Source organism: Rhineura floridana, chromosome 8 (assembly GCF_030035675.1).
Source record: "Rhineura floridana isolate rRhiFlo1 chromosome 8, rRhiFlo1.hap2, whole genome shotgun sequence".
Lineage (NCBI taxonomy): Eukaryota > Metazoa > Chordata > Lepidosauria > Squamata > Rhineuridae > Rhineura > Rhineura floridana.
The window spans coordinates 115,691,481-115,710,499 of NC_084487.1; the positions used below are offsets into that span (position 1 = coordinate 115,691,481).

The 19,019-nt window shown below is 41.8% G+C and overlaps 1 protein-coding gene across 5 annotated transcripts in view; it reads right to left on the reverse strand.

The window, feature by feature from the left end:
- CACNA2D1 (calcium voltage-gated channel auxiliary subunit alpha2delta 1) overlaps positions 1-19,019 on the reverse strand; it is a 621,516-nt gene that overhangs the window by 74,358 nt on the left and 528,139 nt on the right. For 3 of the 5 annotated variants that reach the window (XM_061582168.1, XM_061582167.1, XM_061582169.1), the window contains exons 19-21: positions 14,757-14,807; positions 10,103-10,174; positions 4,212-4,283 (exon numbers count right to left, since the gene is read on the reverse strand). In XM_061582168.1, the coding sequence (XP_061438152.1) occupies positions 4,212-4,283; positions 10,103-10,174; positions 14,757-14,807 (195 nt within the window). The remainder of the gene's footprint in view (positions 1-4,211; positions 4,284-10,102; positions 10,175-14,756; positions 14,808-19,019) is intronic. The other 2 variants (XM_061582171.1, XM_061582170.1) reach the window with 1 other exon arrangement.

Genomic DNA, 19,019 nt, shown 5'->3' on the forward strand with positions numbered 1-19,019 from the left:
TAGAACACCACTACCACCATGCCAGTGTCTTTATTTGTATGGCAACCGTACACAATATAAGAAAATCTATCAACTGATCCCCACCCATCCACAACAGTAGATTCAAAGTTGTGACTCCATGTGCACAAGGAAGTTCTACCTGGCTTTGGGTAATTCTGCCTCTCCCAGCAGAGCCCTGTGCCCTATCTCACAAGTCTCTGGAAAGGCTTTTGAGGCCCACAGGGCTGAAGGGAGGAGAGAATGGCAAAATCCTCTTCTGTGAACTTCTTTCCATTCCCAGGACTCAGAGTCTGGGAACCAGTCACATTTCCTACAACCTAGCTTGAATGGAGAAAGAGATGGATGCCAGGAACATGTGACCAAGAGGAAGAGTCTTTGTTTTCTCAAATCTAGTCTTTCCCTTCCATGGAAAAAATGGAGGTTGGGAAAAAGATCCAGTCTCCTTCTGTGGTTAAATTGCAGCAGGGCTCTCCCTCCAGCTCTAGCCCTTTTCTGACTAAACAGGGCATGTGAAGCAATGATCAAGCAAAGAATAAATTGAGCACATGTGAGTGAATGCTTTTTTCTCCCATCACTCAGTACCACAACTGACCCTCATACATTAAGAAAGGGAAGGATATTTTCCCAGTCAGAAGATGTGATTTGTAGTCAGGCTCCAGGTTTAGCACCTCTTTCTAATTTTAGAAGTTAAGACTTTCCTGCCTACAGAGGCCTGGTCAGAAAACTCACTTATGCTCTTATATGGAAGCATCTGTCTGGCCATTGGGGACAAGAGAATGCAAGACAAAATGGACCCTTGGTCTAATTCATTAGGCTGTGTTTTATGTTCTTATGAGACTGAAAATAGATGATGCTAGGCTGGTGAAACCTGTCCCCTGTGACGTAAAGAATGGGATAATCTGACAATGTTGGTTTATCTTAGTTGCTCATTTTCCCAAATTTAAATGCAGTTCTCTCCATTTCCCAATCTGCAATTTTTTTTAAAAAAAAGTCCTTATGGTAATTCATTGGCATTTCAGTGTGAACTTCAACAGACACGTTTTCTATGCATTTTTACCTAATATACACACTTTTGTAAAGCAATTTCCCTCATTATAATGCATTTGTGCATGTTACGTTCGCTAATATATGTGCTTGCATCATTTTACACTAGTATATGCATTTTTGTACTCATTATTGCATTTTAAAATTCAGAGAAGTATGAATTTTGAAGGATGGCTGTGTTTTGTTTCACATCTTGTTTCAAAATTAGGTAAGTTTGCCTTTAAATGAAAACTGAATGAAATTTCTCCCCTATTCCCACCCGTCAGGGTAGCTTGAGGAATTCAACCTTTGCAAATTCCTATAGGACAGGGATGGGGAACAGGGTGGTTACAATTTTGTCCACCAGGCCATTCTGGCAAACCACACCCACCTGCCCCATGCCTGACATCATATGTGACAGGTACCAATATGGTTTGAAAGGAACAATCAGTGAGCTCCTGGTTATTCTTTTACTGGAGCAAGGTGCGCCGCCTCCACCCATGATCTCATTGGCAGGCGGCGACTCCCTTAGCTCTCAAATTTGGCCCACAAGGGGTAGGGTAGATAAATATCTGGTCTGCCTGGGGAAAAAGGTTTGCCACCCATTGTTGAAAATGACCTGATCTGCCAGTCTCAGTCTGAACCACATCTTAGTCTGATTGGAATTTGACTTTCCAACAAATTTTACACTTTCTCCGAATATTGTGATTTAGACTGCAATACAATGCACATTTACCTGGGAATATGTCCCACTGAACCCAATGGAGTTAACTTCTGAGTAGACATGTATTGGATTGCAGCCTTAGTTCTCACTGTTTGAGATGTATCAAAATAAACATTGTTTTGAGAGAAAATACAACTTTAAATACACATTTTGATAGCATAAAAATACTGCAGAATAATGTAGAAATGGAAAGGAATGAAATAATGGGTAAAAGAAAATCTGTCATGGGTGGAAATAGACCACTTTGCCCATTCCTAGGCTCAGTTCTCAATCTGGATGGTTTTAGTTTTGGCCATTCAAGTGCTAGGCACCAGGACCAATTTTAAAGTTGATAGTGGCAACCAGACACTTGCATTTTTTTCATTCTTGACTATGGCAATATAATCTCACTGAACAGGACAGCTAGCATGCATCGACTGCACAAGTATAAGTGTGTTACTGGAGAGCAAGATTAATCTGAAATTTTTAATTCACTTGATTATGGAATGGATGAATGAGAGGCCACCTGATAGAAAATTTTAGTAGGTCCCCGGACACACTGTAGAGATTTAATCAGAGTTTATACATCCCAAAGGAGCACATTTATTCAGTTTTCATCATTTAAAGTGTAACTCCTTGTCAGCTGTAGCATATTACAATGTTATACTGAGAGACAAAGATTTATAGGAACATCTGTGATAAAAAACCGTACAACTGCTGCATTGCAGAGCTACTAATAATGTTCAAGCTTGCTGTAACAGGTGTCTTAGTTCTATGTGCAATTTAAACATAAACATTAACAAAATTTTGATTTTTAGATTTTCTGTAAATTTTCTTATGCTGTCTCCAGAACACTTGTCTGCATAGCAAGAGTGCTTGTAAACATTCTGAGGAATGTTTTGTGACAATGTGGCACTTAAAAATGGCTTGGTTTGATGTGATCTATCTAGGTTAGATATATGCAATCTGTCTCTAAATATATAGGCACCATTTGGGGTACTCACAAAGTTCTGACAACATGGTGTCAGTATTACTTAAAACAGGGATGGGGAATCTTTTTCAGTCTGATGGCCACATTCACTTGTGGGCAATCTTCTGCATGCCTGTGGGAGGTGGAGTAAGGGGCAACGGTCAGCAGAGTAATTGATGGGACTCTTCCCTTGGTACAGTAGGCTACATTTCAGCCACACAGAAGTCAGACATTTTTACACACACATCTGGACATCCTCCATCCAGACAAGCAAGGGGCATGACCACAGTTCAAGGACACATTCCAGTCAGACAAAAGGTGCCATGGATGAGACCCAGCATGACCAGTGAGGTGTGTGACCTGGGTAGCAGAGCGTGCCTGAGGAGAGTCCCCAATGCAGACAGAGAGGCCTAGAGGTCTGCATTTGACCCCCCAGGCCTGAGGTTGCCCATCCCAGGTCCAAACCTAGAATCCACACTCAAAAAACATCTCCCTTCCAGACACTATAGAGCAGCCTTTCCCAACCAGTGTGCCTCCAGATGTGGTTGGACCACAACTCCCATCAGCCTCAGCCAGCATTGCCAATGGTCAGGAAAGATGGGAATTGTGGTCCAACCACATCTGGAGGCACACTGGTTGGGAAAGGCTGCTATAGAGATTGTGGAATCTGTGAACACCGGCTGCTTTCACACATGGGGCTGATTGCGTTAGTTTAATGGATTAAAAAGGTAGCACTTCTGTCCTGTTTTCTAAAACCCCTTTCACACTGCGGTACCTTTTGCATTAAGGAACAGCAGCTTTTTCAGCCGATATACCGGCATTTCGCACAACTGTCTTTCACAAGGCTCGTTTTCGTCCCTCACCCATTATACACATGCACATTGTTCCCCACTGTGTAAGAGGTCTAAGTTCACATCCCATTGCGATGCAAGCCCTCTCTCTTTAGGATCTGACTTTTTAAATTATTTTAGTTGTATCGACACAGGAGCGTGTGTGGGAAATGCTGTTGCTGTCTGTGCTGACGCTGGAATACTGGTACAATTTTCATCAGGCAAAAAAGCCTGACTAAAGGGTGGGAACACACTGTATGCTGAGATGCCTGTCACATGAGCAGCTGCAGCTAGTGAAAAACTCCCACTATTTTCCAGGTTCCCAGCCTTGCTAACGGATTGTTTCTGGTATCATTTATCACAAAATTTGCCCTAAACTTGCACTAAATTCCACTAGAATTCCAGAGCTAGCTTATATGTCATGTGAAAGATCAAATATAATGCACAAATTACCAGGTAAGAAATCGTCAGAATAACAGAACAAAGTGCAAGATGAAAGCAGCCACAATCAAAGTAAGAGCTCTTCCTTAACCTGAGATGTTGTTCTATGCGCAAATGCCAAAATCCAGCTTCCACAACTCCATCATCTCAAGATCCCCAGACTCCAGCTTCTCTCTCATTACATCACCATCACAAATCAAATACAGCCATGCCCCATAATAGGAAATTGCTTTCTTTTTCTTACCTCATCTTGAGACTTGACCAGCGTTCTAAATGTCCTATCCCCACTTTCTCCATCTATCATTTTTTTCCGAATCTACAGTCAAGAGAAGTAGAAAAATAAAGAAGTAAATTCAACATATTCTATACATTTCACTAATTTTGAACAAGGTCCATTGTCATTTTGTGCACTGTGTAAGAATCAAAAGCTTTAAAAAAATTACTTAAATGCCAAGGCTCAGGGTAAAGTTGAACAGTATTGCTTACTCATCTCAGTGGAATCACTGACAGACTTCTTATTTGGCACCCACGCTGTAGCTCAATGCATGGATCAAATCCCTGTCATCTCTTGTAACAAGATAGTTGGTAACAGAGTTTAGGAAAATTTCTTCCCATAACCCACTGTAGCTTAGAGCTGTCGAAGCTAGCTCAGCTGATTACCCTCACATGTAAACAAATCAATTATTTGCTTGATAGGCTTCCAGTATCTCATTTCTGACTCTGCACTCTAGCTAGGGCATAGGAATCTTTGAGAAGGGGCTTTGCAGTTGTGGTGACTAGGTCATGGAATGCCCTCCTCAAGAAGGCCTGCCTATCACTGATGGTACTTTAAAAAAAAAAAAGACATAAGATAAAAACCTCCTTATCTGCCCAAGCTTTTAAAGGTTTGCTGAATGTTCTTTCAGTTGCTGGTTTGCTTTTATGACAGCTGCTTTCCCTTATGTAATTTATTGATTTTTGTTGTTGTTTTAAAACTTTTTGTATATCACTTTGAATTGATTTATGGGGTAAAAGCAGGACACATTTAAAAGAAATGAATAAATAGTACCAGAAGAACGGACATTTGCTCCTGTGACTATTTTAGGACCTACTCTTTATATGACAAGTGTTAGGGAATGGCCACCTCTTTCAACAATGGTGTGGAAGTGTAGTCATTCTGCTAATGCTGCTCCTTCTAAACAGGAGCACAGTTTAGTCATTTGCCTGATTCCTAACATGTTGTAGGGATTCCTACTGCATGTAGCTTGCCATATTGTTCCACTCACTGGCCAATCTGAGGCTAGAGAGCATTTACGGTAGGGATGGGATCAGTTGGCCAGCACTGCTTCAAAAGCATTCCATCGACCAAACAGGCAATATTGATTTGAGTTTGTTCTTTGATTGCCATCCACTGCTTTTACTGGTCTGATTATTTGCCTCCCAAAAATTATCCTGTGCATGTGAAGATGACCTCAAGTGGGTAGCCAGCTTCACCTAGTGGTTGAAGGCAGAAAGAGCACTGTTCAATTTTGCAGGGACTTCCTGCTTCCTGTGGCTCCTTATCTCAGTTCTTTCTGCCTTCACCAAAGACGGTTGACTTTGCTCTCTGCTGCCTTGGTCAGGCCTGTATGTTTTCATGTTTGTCTTTAGTTGTTATTCCTCTTGGGTCAGTTTGCTCCTTTCTCTCATTCCCATGGGTGTTCAAGAATACAAAGAGAGAGAGAGAATATGGGATTAGAGTGTTGGACTACGACCTAGGAGACCAGGGTTCGAATCCCCACATAGCCATGAAACTCACTGGGTGACCTTGGGCCAGTCACTGCCTCTCAGCCTGAATACCGCTTACCATGAAACAGAAGAGGCTTGCATTGGCTTTCCTTTTCTACCCCCCCCCACTTCAACTGAGGCCACAGCAAGCACAGGGGAGCCTCCCACAACTGCCAGGAGTTATCTGGCTGCCTACCCCACGTTGCCTCCTCGCCACTTGAGCTATTTGCTGTAGCCAAACTGCTACATTGCCGCATCTACCTTCCTCCCCCCCCCGTTGTCCATCCTCACAGTAGACCGCAGTAGGCCCACAGGTAGGCTGCAATAGGCTCAACGAAGGCCGCTACAGGCCCAACGGAGCAGTTTGCAGCTGCCTACCGCTGCCTCTGCCCTAGGGTTGCCAGTTCTCAAGGATCCCACTGGAGACTCAGGGATCACTGTTGCTGTTCTGACCTCCAGTCAGACTCACCTGCATGTCCCTGAATCTCCAGCTTTTGTGGATACCCACCCAGCTGCGCATGCGTGTCCTATCTTCCAGACATGCATATGCTAATTCCCCCCTTGGTTCTACCTGCTTCAACGCCTCCTTCCTTTGCCTCTCTCTCTCTCTCCTTTGCATGCACGTGAATTGCGCCACCCACCCTGGCAGCACAACAACCCACCAAGCTGGGGACGGGGAAGGACTTTCGCCTTCCCAACAAGCAACACCTCGCATTCTCATTGGCTGCCCCTGAGGCCCAATGAGAGCCCAGGCTTCCTCAGCAGCAGCACAATCAGAGAGAGAAAGTGAGGGAGGAACTTGGAGCAGGTATGGTGTGAGTTGGCTGGCTGGCATGCTGGCTGGCTAGGTTGCTGGGAAGGGCCCCAGCTCTGGGGTTTTTACTTGGATTAGACCTGCTACCCAGCGCCTGCTTAGTTACTGGGTGACCTTGGGTCAGTCACTGCCTCTCAGCCTCAGAGGGAGGCAATGGTAAACCCCCTCTGAATACCGCTTACCATGAAAACCCTATTCATAGGGTTGTCATAAGTCCAGATCGACTTGAAGGCAGTCCATTTCCATTTTGCATCCATGCTCCCTAAGCCGGTGAGAAGGAATGACCTTGTCACTTCAGCTGGACCTGGGAACACCCTCTTTTAGGTAAGATTTCTATCTGAATTTCCGATCAGATAATTTTTTTTTAATGGTATGCTCCAAGCAACTGTGGTTGATTCTTAATGTATCATGCATAATGACATCACTAGGGCCCGCCCCTGTGATGTCACTAGGACCCTCCCTGTGACATCACTAGGGCCCACCCCATGACATCACTAGGGCCCACCTCCATTTTCTCAGGTTTTCGGATGGTTCCAACCTGGCAACCCTACTCTGACCCCCCATTGCCCATCCTCAGCATAGGCCGCAGCAGGCCCGATAGAGCCTTTCGTGGCCACAAACAGCCCACTCGTCATCAATGCAGGCCGCGGCAGGCCTAACTCAGCCCGCCATTTGGCCTCCTGCCTCCATACAGGCCTGCAGCTTCAGCCACAGGTCTCCATTGTAAGACTGCCCCCATAAGCCCCAAACCATACATTGCTCCCATAGGGAAGGCAACAACAGAATCAGTGGTTCCCACCAAAAATGCCAAACCGCTCCTACCAGTCACAGACAGACAGATGCCAGAAACAGCTGCTGAGTCAGCAGTACCCAACCCCTCCACCAGCAGGCAGGAGGTTGTTGAGGCATGTATTCAGCTGGGTACGGTGGCTTCAGAGGAATCTTCTTTGGAAAATAATAGGCAAGATGGTGATGTATGTCAGGGTGATGGCAACAGATGTACAGCAGCCATGCAGGATATCCACAGCTCTGCTTGCAGACTGCAAGAGACCAGGAACATCTCGCTGAGGAGGAAGGGGGGCAACCTACGTTTTAAACTGCATTTTCTCCACCACATCTTCTCCTGAAGACTTCTCAGGATTTCAGGAGGCTCCCAGTCGACTCACATCCCTGCAGGAGTCTGAACAGGGGAGTGAGCATCCATCATGTGGCCATGCTCACCAACTGCAACTGCAGTTTTCATTCCTGATGCTACAACAATTGAAAGAACAACTGAGTGAATCCTGGCTAGTAGATTTGGCCAGGGACCAGTCAGCTTCAGCAGTCTCTTCAATATGTCCTGGAAAAGACAGGGGGGCTGCTAGATTGGGGAGGGCTCAGCGCATTTAGGCATCCAACCCACTGCACGCATCTGCATCAAGACCACCACCAACCAACTGCACATCACCAGATCCACATGCATGCTCAAGGCAGACACCATGGCTATGAGGAAGACCAGAGCACAGACCTGGACAATAACTCAATTGTTCCAGATGAGGAAGAGTGGAGTGGGGATTTGGAACCCAAAGAGGTTTCTACCAACAGGATCTTCCAAGAAGCCCACTTTCTTCTCCTCCTGTGCAAGGCAACGGGAGCATCGAGTTTGGATTCCCCAGAAGATTCTCCACCTACTGTCCTTCAAGGTGTTATTTCTTCTGGCCATTTCCTCACCTCAGACAGCATCATAGCTGAATGCACTGTCTGTTGACAAGTGTTACTGGGTGTTTTCATAAAGATAGGGCTGTTCCCTGCACTGTCCCTGCCTTTTGTCCTACAGGGTTGTTTAACTTCCTCTGTCACAAACAGCTTGTCTTTGTCTTTCACCCAGCTTCATTAGAGACTAAGAAGGTTTCCACCTCAACACTACCCAGGTGGATTAAGCATGCATTACGTTGGCATATGCTTCTCTGAGGTGAATTCACCCCACCATGGTAGTGGCCCACTCCACTAGGCTGGCAGCCACATCCACAGCATTTTCCCACAGTGCTTCCCTCCTGGAGATCTGCAGAGTGGCTACATGGGCTGATCCTAACATATTTATCAAACTCTACAAAATAAATGATTATGCCTCTGCTGAAGCTACAGCACGTTCTCCCAGACCAATAATGTGGTTACAGCCCAGCTATATTCCCACCCTACATGGGTCAGCTTTGGTATGTCCCACCTGAGGTCATCTTTACATGCACAGGATAAAAGATATTTGGTCTTACTGTGAACCGGTTTTCTCTGTGCATGTCCAAGATGACCTCAGGGCCACTCCCTATGAGGGCTGGGCTGCTATACTTGTTTAAATGAGCTTGTGTTTATCAGAGAGTGTGTGAGTGCTGTTTGTTTTTCTTCAGTTGTGTTTTCTACAGGTTAAGTCTGTACTCGTGTAATTTGCTTGTTATGAAGAACTGAGATAAGGAGCCACAGGAAGCAGGAAGTCCCTGCAAAATTGAACAGTGTTCTTTCTGACTTCAACCACTAGGTCATCTACCTGAGGTCATCTTTGACATGCACAGAGAAACCGTTTCATGGTAAGACCAAATGTCTTTTTTCAATATTAGTATCGATATTTTGAAAGGAGTTGTCAATATTTTGAAAGAAAATATCAATATTTTGAAAGGAAAGCAGCTTTGCCTCCTCCTCCACTATTATAGGCTTGGCTTGCTTTCTCCTGCTTGGAGCTTGTATTATTAGAGTAGAGGGGGGTAGCAGAGACAGCGAGAGTACGAGAGAGCTGTTTTCCTGTGCTGTAAATAAAACCAACAAAAGAGCAATATATTCAAGGGAATATTTGAAGGGGGAAAATCCGGTCTCAGGGGAAAGCTGCTAAAGTTTGGAGCAGATATGATCCACAAAGATGGAAAATATGTGGACTATTGAAAAATAAGGTGCTAAATCCAAATGCAGAGGAATTCTCACCCATCCCTAATGCACAGTATTGCTAATGCACTTTGATTTAGTAAGTATTTCAACTCAAAGACATTGGGTTAATGCAGGGTCACCAATGTGGCACCTGCAGCACCAGTATCTCCTGTGGTACCTGTAAAAGGTTTCAGTAAACATCCCCTCAAAAATCCACAATAGGTGAAATACTGTTTGCTGTCCCTGTTCAGTTCATTTTTGCACTGGCTTGGCCTCTCCTGCATTGAACATGTGCATTTAAACATGCCCACATTTCACTGGATGCCAGGAGTGGATAATCCATTCTGAACTGAGGAGAAGTGCTAACAGCTTTTCTTAGTAAGCAAGTGTAACTGTGGCTGATGTAGGTATGCTTCCCCCCATTGATATGGTGAATGATGGGGGAAGGGGGCATGCCAGTACTATTTTATGGTCCAGTTTCTTTTTCTGCTCTTTTAGATGCAGCAGCCATCATGCCATGCCCGCACAGCATCCATTTTGAGACTGGCATCCAGAGCACTTTCTCAAAATTCCAAATGTGCCCACTGGCCTTTAAAGGATAACAACCCCTGGGTTAGAGTTTTATGGGCTCCAGGAAACAAATACATACCTAACAATGAAGACGAGTATTTATCAGTATCACTTACCTCAACTTTAATATCATTTTCCAGTTCTGCATCCAGAAAATCCAGTGTCACTGGCTCCTGAGATTTAGGATTCTGCAGAAGAAGAAGCGTCAAGCCAGCAAATAATAAACATATTACTCGCTATGTTTCATTCAGGATTAAATTGCTGAAAATGGCTCAAATGCTATCTTGAAACACATGGGGCTCATAAAGTAGGAATTACTTACCGCTCCAGTTTTTAATCAGTTCAGCTATAATGAAATGTAATCTTTCCATTTAAAGTGAAATATATGTGTGTGTATCTAGAGAGTGTGAGAGAATGTAGGGGGGAGAAGGGGAGGAAGAAAGGGAAGGATAATTGGGCAAGAGGTTATTAATTTGCACTAGAATGTAGACCTTGCCTACATTCTGTGGGGATGAACTGAGGCTCTTCCCCCACTCTAAATTATTTCACAAATTCTACTGCAGGTGAAAAACCAGACACAGTATCATGAAGACTCTAAGAAGGGAGGCAGGAAGAACAGTCAATGACTTCTTATAGCTAGGGAAGAGAGTCAGAAATGTCAGACTTGTTTTTCAAAGGAGTAAGATCACTCATTTTTGAAATAAATAGAAAAGGGTGGTGGGCAAAGGAAGGCCTCCAAGGAGAAAATGCCAAATTCAGATAAAGGAAAAACAAGGAAATCATGTTCTCATAGCTGACAAGGGTATTCAACTTTAGGCTAGACAAATAATTTTGCAAATACCTGTAGAACAGACCGTCTTTCTTGCAGATTCAATCAGGCCCTCATTATCACAAGACTAGACTACCATAATGTAGTCTTCTTTTTAATGACGGGGTAGCAACCTTTGGCCCTCCAAATGTTGTTGGTCTCTAATTCCCATCAGTTCTAGCCAGCATGGCAAATTGCCATGAGATGATGGGAGTTCAAAACCACTAGTAGGGCCACAGGTTCTTCACCTCTAGCTTACAAAATTCAGTCAAGATAGATAATGGAGGCCTACCTCCTGTGGGGATGGATTGGCATGAAAAAATAATTGCAGAAGGAGACATATTCCTTTTTATCTCTGGCCTATATATGGCTCGGGCCCTCCATGCCCAGGCAATTTTCTCCTTACCACTGTTTTAACCAGAGCCTGTCAACTCACTCTTTCAGCAATGACACTCAGGGGGACATGTGTGTAGAAAAAAATGGTATAAAAATAGAGCCATGTGATGGTCACATGCAAAGAGGTAAAGAAACAGACGTCCAGAAAAAAACATTTTTTAGGAAGTACAATTAATCTCCTAACTTAGGAGACTCTCCCAAGTATAGGCATCAGTCTAAAGGGATGCAAGATCTTTCAATCTGGACCAGTTTTTAGTGACAAGAATTAAGTAGATAAGAAGTTTCCAACAAGTGATGTTGTAAGTGTATCGGTATTAAGGTTTTATAGTTTTAGATTTTGTTGCCTAAAATAAAATAAAATAAAATAAAATAAATTGATGTAGATGTGTTTTGCTGATTTGTTTTATTAGATTGATTCACTGTTCTGGCTTTAGATTTTTTAAATATAATATGTATTTTAAATTAAAATAATAATAAAAGATACACTTTAAAAGGATTCATGCAAAATCTTTTGCCGAACAGGCTGTGACGCAAATGTAGCTTCCATGTGGAGATTGTTTTAAATTGTTCCACGTGACAGCATGCAGTAAATATCTATTTGTTTATCAGATTTTGCCTTTGCCAGCATGGCTCTTATAGGGCCCTCAAGGTGGCTGACCACAGATCTGGCAAGTTCATTCATGACACTTCAAAGGACATAACAAGTCTGTGGTAGAAGGGAAAATGGCATAAAAACCATTCACTTTGTGATAATGGCTACCACATGGGACAGAACATGGCTACAACTTAACAGAAATAATGTACGCACTGGCCCTTGCTGAGTAATACACGTTTTCCTAAATAAAGGAAGACAGATTTTCTGTACTGACACTTGTAAGTTTGAAACCTCACTGATTTCAGGAAAAATTCAAAGGTATGAAAGGGCATAATTTGACCTCATAAGCATAGTATGGGAGTACTCATGTCCATGACATCTGAAGAGGGAAAGTCTATGCACATAGAGCTCTACACACATAGGCTTTCACATGCATGATTCCAGATCATGTGAAAGCCTTTGTGTATACATTTACTGTCTTCAGATGTCTACACTCAACACACAGATTTCAGGGGGCAAGATGTGTGACACTGTTTTAAAGGGGTTGAATCTCACATAGATCCAGTGATTTTAGCAGAACCATGTGCAAGGAAGGGATGAAACAGCCCAGAATCTGTCAACAGTTCCACTAATCACTGACCAAGAAACTGCCAGAGGTTGAGATAAGTTATGTTAACAAGGTTTGCTCATTATGTTCTTCTGGATCATATTCACAGATAGATAGTGTCTTTGTTGTTTTTGGTTCTTTGTAGAAACTTGCTTTAAAAAAGAGGCAGCAAAGGAAATATTGCTTTCGATATGAAAATATGCAAGCGCTGATGAAATAAATACAAGTAATTCCTTATATCATTTTATACATTTAAAATGGCTAAGCTCATTAATCTAGGCAAATAAATCAACTTCAATGAAATAAATCAAGTTGAGATAAAAAAATTATAAAATTGAAATTAATGACATAGTTAAGAAATTTAATCTGTACAAAGTCTGGCTGTCAAATATAAAGCAAATCAAATTTAAATAACAAATGTCTTACATGCAATGGAATGGTATTAGAAGGATCAAACCCAGGCAGCATGCATGATGGCATTGCCGTAGCAAAAGGAGCATTGCAGTCCATGTCCCGTTCCAGTAAACAAAGCAAGGACACAAAAGAACAGAAAATGATAAAGAAGCCATAATATGAAAACCAACCATTTTAAAAAATGGTAAAAAAAGATAGTATGGTTTAGTCACAAGTTAAGGAGTCTCAAAGTTTAGGCAATATGTGAATAATATATAAATGAAATTAATGTAGCAGAAATCTCCTTAGAATGGATTTCCAGAAAAAAGCAAATGAATCACTAATAAAATGGTTAAGGCACACTCCACTGAGAGGTTCTCTTGTGGAAGCCCCTTGCACTTCACTTCTTAGAGGTATGGTTTGGCCTTATGGTTGAAGACCAAAACAACTAAGTAAATCCAGCCCAGGGACTCTTATGACCTTAAGTCTTAGAGCAGAGTTTTATTGTTTGGTATATTTATCAAGTACTACTTGTTAGATTTAAGCACTATAGAAATAACAAAATACAGCAACTAATCAGAGGGGATATAGATGAAATAACAATGAACTACCTTCGGACACCACCATGTTGAGGCTCCATTTGTTTCAATGTGGCTTGCAAAGAAGAACTTTCTAATGGATTGTGTCCTTATACAGTAAAGAATGTCTCCTTTCCTATGGCCTCTCATTTATATCCTTCACTTGTCAATAGTTATGAAGAATGATTAGTCCCCATGCCCTACATTTTCACTTACACCTTCATTTATTTGATGTAGGTTGTACAGATTTTGTGAATTTTAATGATTATCAGGAATAAGGGTATAGGGCAAATCAGAAATCTGACAAACAAGTAAAGTGCTTATGCTCTATATCACATATAGGAAGGAATTTAAATAGCACAATCTTATGAATGTCTACTCAGAAGTAAACCTGAATGAGTTTAATGGCACTTACTTACAAGTAACTGTGTATGGAATTGCTGCCTATTAACTCCTAACCATCCCTTTTAATCCAAAGAAGTGTTGGGCTTTTTTAAGCCAAATTTTAGACTCTATTAACTGTTCCCTTCACAGTTTGCTGGGATGCCTTAGATAGCAACCCTATACAGTTTGCACATCTACGCATCCTACAGCTATAGTCATAAACATAACTGAGGGATTAAGGTGACAAAGCCATGCAAGGACACAATTGATAATGGAAGTATCCCACAAAAAAGAGAAAAGCATCCAAGCAAGTTAATGCATATTGACTTTTAACACGGCTATGACAAAGAAGGGCATATTATTTTACTTGATAAGGTAAATACGAAGGACAGAAGGAGAGACAAAACTGGTGCAACAACAACATAAAAATGTAACCATTAAACTGTTGATTTTTTGGGTGGTGACGGTAGTGATGATCTGAACGCTCTGTAGACTAAAAATACGGCTGATTCTGTGCAAATAAGAGTTTTGCTGTGCACAGTAAAGCATTCACAGGCACACAGCTCCAAACTAAACAATATGCACCACTTTTTGACTTGCACATTAGAAACGGTAAGGTCCTAACATTACACAAAAGCTGTCCATTTGTGGTGTGAACTCTACAAGAAGTTATTCAAGTATTATGTAGGCACTTTTAAGTTTACATTAAATAAATCCAGAATGAGCAATCTCCCTCTCCAGATTCAAAATATCTTTGGAAAAGAAGTTGAGAATTGTGGAAAAAGCACACATGTAATTCTGTTAATAGCAACACATAATCACTTAAAGCAACACTTAATCTTCCACAAGCATCCACACTAAGTTTGCAAGCTTCATGCTTTAAAAGCTGTTTGATAAAGTAAACAGCCTAGTTAGATTTTTCCCAGGAAGCTAAATAGAAGCTCTCTAATCTCAGCTTTAGCTCTATGCATCTTTAAACACGCTAACAGTCACCTCTATCCATAGTTACCTGGATATGGGGTCTCCTTTTTCTAATTTTGGGTATGCCCACACCAATGTGCTAAAGTAACAAAACAGCATTGATTCATATTTTCACACCATTATGACAGTCATTTGTGATCTGTGATTATAATCTAAGAGTGTATTATACTCCTATCAGCTTTCTAACACACATTCTGATCCTAAAGAAATTTACTCAGTCAGGTAGATCCAAGTGCTTTGTATACAACTGCAGCATAGATTGTTTCATAATTGCATGTTCTTTGTCACTGTGGACAAATCTAAAAAGACAAATAAATTTAAAGGAAAACTCTGCCTGCAAATCTGAACAAGCAGCATACTGTAGCCCTATCCATGCCTTAGGTGTGGCATTACTGTGTTTACTTAGTGCAAGGCCATGGTGTTAGTTCCATGCTCTGGAACTGCATCTCCTTTGTCAAACAACCATTCATTGTCAGCAATTGTCTGAAGAGAACCCCCCAGTGTATGAGCTCCTGCTTGCGAGTAGGAGCTGTACGCGATCAGGACATCTGGTTGTGCTGACATCCCAATTGCATGGAGTCCCTACCCATAAGCAGGAACTGAAACCCTGGGGTTTCTCTTCAGACAACTGTGGGCAATGCACAGTTGCTTGAGGAAGGACAGACATCGTTGGGACAGCGTTTAAAGTGCAGCCCTGATGCAAGTAAACACAGCAATGCCTTCCATATGAGTAATGCATGGATAGGGCTATCTATTTGAAGTGATATTAACTGAAAGCTTCTTGTTTTCTACTAAATCCTGCATTCCTTTCTTTTCTTCAAACAATGAATTATAGAGCACAAATCACATAGGTCTAGGCCAATATTTACTGGGTAGCTATTGGCATTGATTTATGGACAAACAGCGAAGAATTGCTTGAATCAGGCAATTAACACCTGAATTACCCACATCATACACTACTTTAGGTGTGTGATCAAGCAAAATGAAATAATGTAATTAGATCATGTAGGATAAGCATTTTTTAAAGCACAACCCAATACACCACTCTGGGTACATGGTATAGGGGAAATAAAATAATTTAACTAGAATATATAGCACAAACATTTTTAAAAACACTGTTGACCCATTCCAGATAGGAGCACTACATGCATGGAAGGAGGCTTCTATCCACATACTGCTAGCTGGATGGGGATAGCAATCAACAAAAGCTTCACTGAAAACAAGAGGTTAACTTTATAAAACAATTTTGTAAGTGTACTGAGATGTCCCTGTATATATAATATTGTAAATATGATAAGTGCGGGTTTATTAGAGTATATGTGGTAAGTAGACTGAGTGAGAGGGGGGAGTACATGGGTTGGAATGTTGATGAGTGTTGTATGATGAATGGCTGAGCATTTGAGTGTCTGAAGGTATAAATGAGAGGATGACAGTTGAGAGGGATTCGATCGGTTGGTTCAGAGGGTTCTGGAGGGTTGGTTGGTTTTTGGTTGGTTTTGGAGAGGGTTATTGGGTGGATTGGATTAGGATATTGATGACTAAGAAACATAAAGAGTAACGCATCTTATGAAACTACACGCTTGTTGACTAAACCTTTAAGTAATCTTGTTATTCCCTGTGTATATAAATAAATATTTCTTGGTTTACCAAAATGTCTGATCCTTGGCTGGGTTTACACAGACCAGAAGGGTGGGCAGGGCATATACCAAGGTTGGGAAACAGTATCAATGGTGGCAGCGGTGAAGAGATAGTGTAACATCATCATGTATCCAGAGCAACCCAGGGCTGTAATCTTTATAGGCACAAAGATACAGGGGGGTTGAGGCCTGTAAGTGCACCCAGACACCACATAGCAATAAGCCAGGAGGGGATGAAGGCAAAGTCTCAAGGCAATATTGTTTACAGGGAGTGTCTGGTGGTGCTGCCTAGTAGGGGGATCTTGAGAGATCTTTGCTAGAGCTGGTGAGAGAACTGTTTTGAGAGCAGGACCCTGAGGTGGGACCATGACAAGGCAGTGACTACACAGGAGGGGTCCTGACATGTCCCTACAAAAGAGCTGGCTTTGGACACCTCCCATATATGCACAGAATGTCATTTAACATTCCAAACTGAAGAATAACTTCAGGGGGAAATGGTGCATAGTTTACAATGCAGCCACATAATAACAGTTGTCTAAATGTGTACACCAAACCAGGTCATTGTGAATATTGGAGCCATCCCTACATTTTAATAGTCTAATCCACAAACCAATATCTGCATTTATGGACTGCTGCTACTTCATGTACATCAGTTGCACTGATTTCAATAGGGCACACCAACGCTTTTAGAGTTGGGCTTTTATTTTCATGAGACTGGCAGATGTTGTGAGTTAGTATGTTAGGTGACACTGAGTTACTGACTACAGTTAAAATGGTAGGTTAAGGAAGAACTGGAGTACGATGGACATCTTTATTTATAGTGTGCTTTTGCTTTCTTATATCACTCTCCACCCTATAACACTAAGAACCATATTTAATACTGAGTTTAAATGTTCTGCAAGAAATAAAAATAGAGATAATATAACTTAGGTACGAAGACAAACATTCTGAAAGAAAATTCCAAAACAGCCACCACTTGGTTTCAGAACACCCTTGCTTTTAGAAAATTCATAACAAATGCTCAGGAATCACTGAGGGAAACCATAACCCAACTGGAGTATATTGGAATTTTCTAAGGAAATGAGTAACTTCTGTTCTTGAAATAGACAACACAACACCTAAGCTAGTATGTAGCTCCCTCCACCACAGGATGTTCAAGAGTTCTTTTAATATTTAGATTTTTCAAGACATGTTATTTGCTACATTCCCCCTAGCCTGAAATAGACACTAGAGGAGCTGGCTCGCTATGTGGAAACACATTCAAATAGCCTCAAAAACACTGTCTTGTGTTAGCACAGCTCCGTGGTGATCTCTTTCCATATGAAAGACCTTGATCAGGGATAGCTCAGAGCTTGGAAAAGTTACTTTTTTGAACTACAACTCCCATCAGCCCCAGCCAGCATGGCCACTGGATTGGACTGATGGGAGTTGTGGTTCAAAAAAGTAACTTTTCCAAGCTCTGGGATAGCTAATGTGGTGCCCTCCTGATGCTGTTGGACTACAATTCCCATCATTCTTGACCACTGACCATCCTGGCTGGGCCTGACAGGAGTTTGTGTCCAACAACATCTGGAGGGCCACAGATTTGCTGCTCCTGCTCTTGACACAAATCAAAGCTGAAAGAGCCATACATGCAGCTTAAGTTCCTTTTCCTTCTTCTAGAAGCATGTGTGATAGCAGAGATGGCAGCAGCACAGGTATGACTGGCTCCTTAAATAATAATGACTTGCAAAGCTAGTTTGCGCTGCCGAACAGGGCCAATATACTGCCAGTTTTTAATTAATGTTATCGTACTGATTGAAACCCACTGGGTCCCACAAGCAGCAGATTAGCAGCCTGATGCATAATCTGCTAAAGCCAAACTACTTTGGTTTACATCAGGGGTAGGGAACCTCTGGGAGTCCAGATGTTACTCGACTATTATTCTTGACAATTGGCCAGGCTGACTGGAGCTGATGGGAGTTGGGAGGGGGGACTACAATGACACATTTTCTGCCACTACAAAAACAATTCAATGACAGTACAAGAACAGAATCCTCTTGCTATAAGACAGAGTAATAAACTGCAATTCAGGTGCAATTGGGAAAGATAATCAGACTGCATTACTAATTCAATAACTGTTATGAATAACCATCATTAGCACAACTTGTTTTCTTTTCTAAAAAGAATTCATAAGCATTCATCAAACAAAACTCACTAGAGAATTGCCTTACATTTAATCACAAATTTAATTATCCTGTCCATTAAGCCGAAATGTTCAACTGCATTCCCTCTAATACTGAACATGGGAGGTTTCATACCAACCAGAGTGGAAGCAAAATGGAACTACCTGAAACTAAGTGGTTTTGTTACAGACAATAAAAGAAATAAAAGAAAATTGACCTGACAAGGACCTATGCTCATTGACTTCCAGGACCTATGCAATGCTGAGGGTCTCCAATGGGAAAAATATAAAATGGAGGGATGGGTGAGATCTACTTGAGCTCTTGATAAATTTCAGATGGGGGGAAAGGAAAAAAGCTTATTTCTCTTTTCCCATTCTCTACTCCTTTCCTTTCCCAACCACCATATAACAATCAAGTGCTCAGGTTTCTGGTCTGGATGCCAGATTTGTGCTGGAGCCCTTTAGTAGAGGAAGGTTTCAGGAGAGTGGT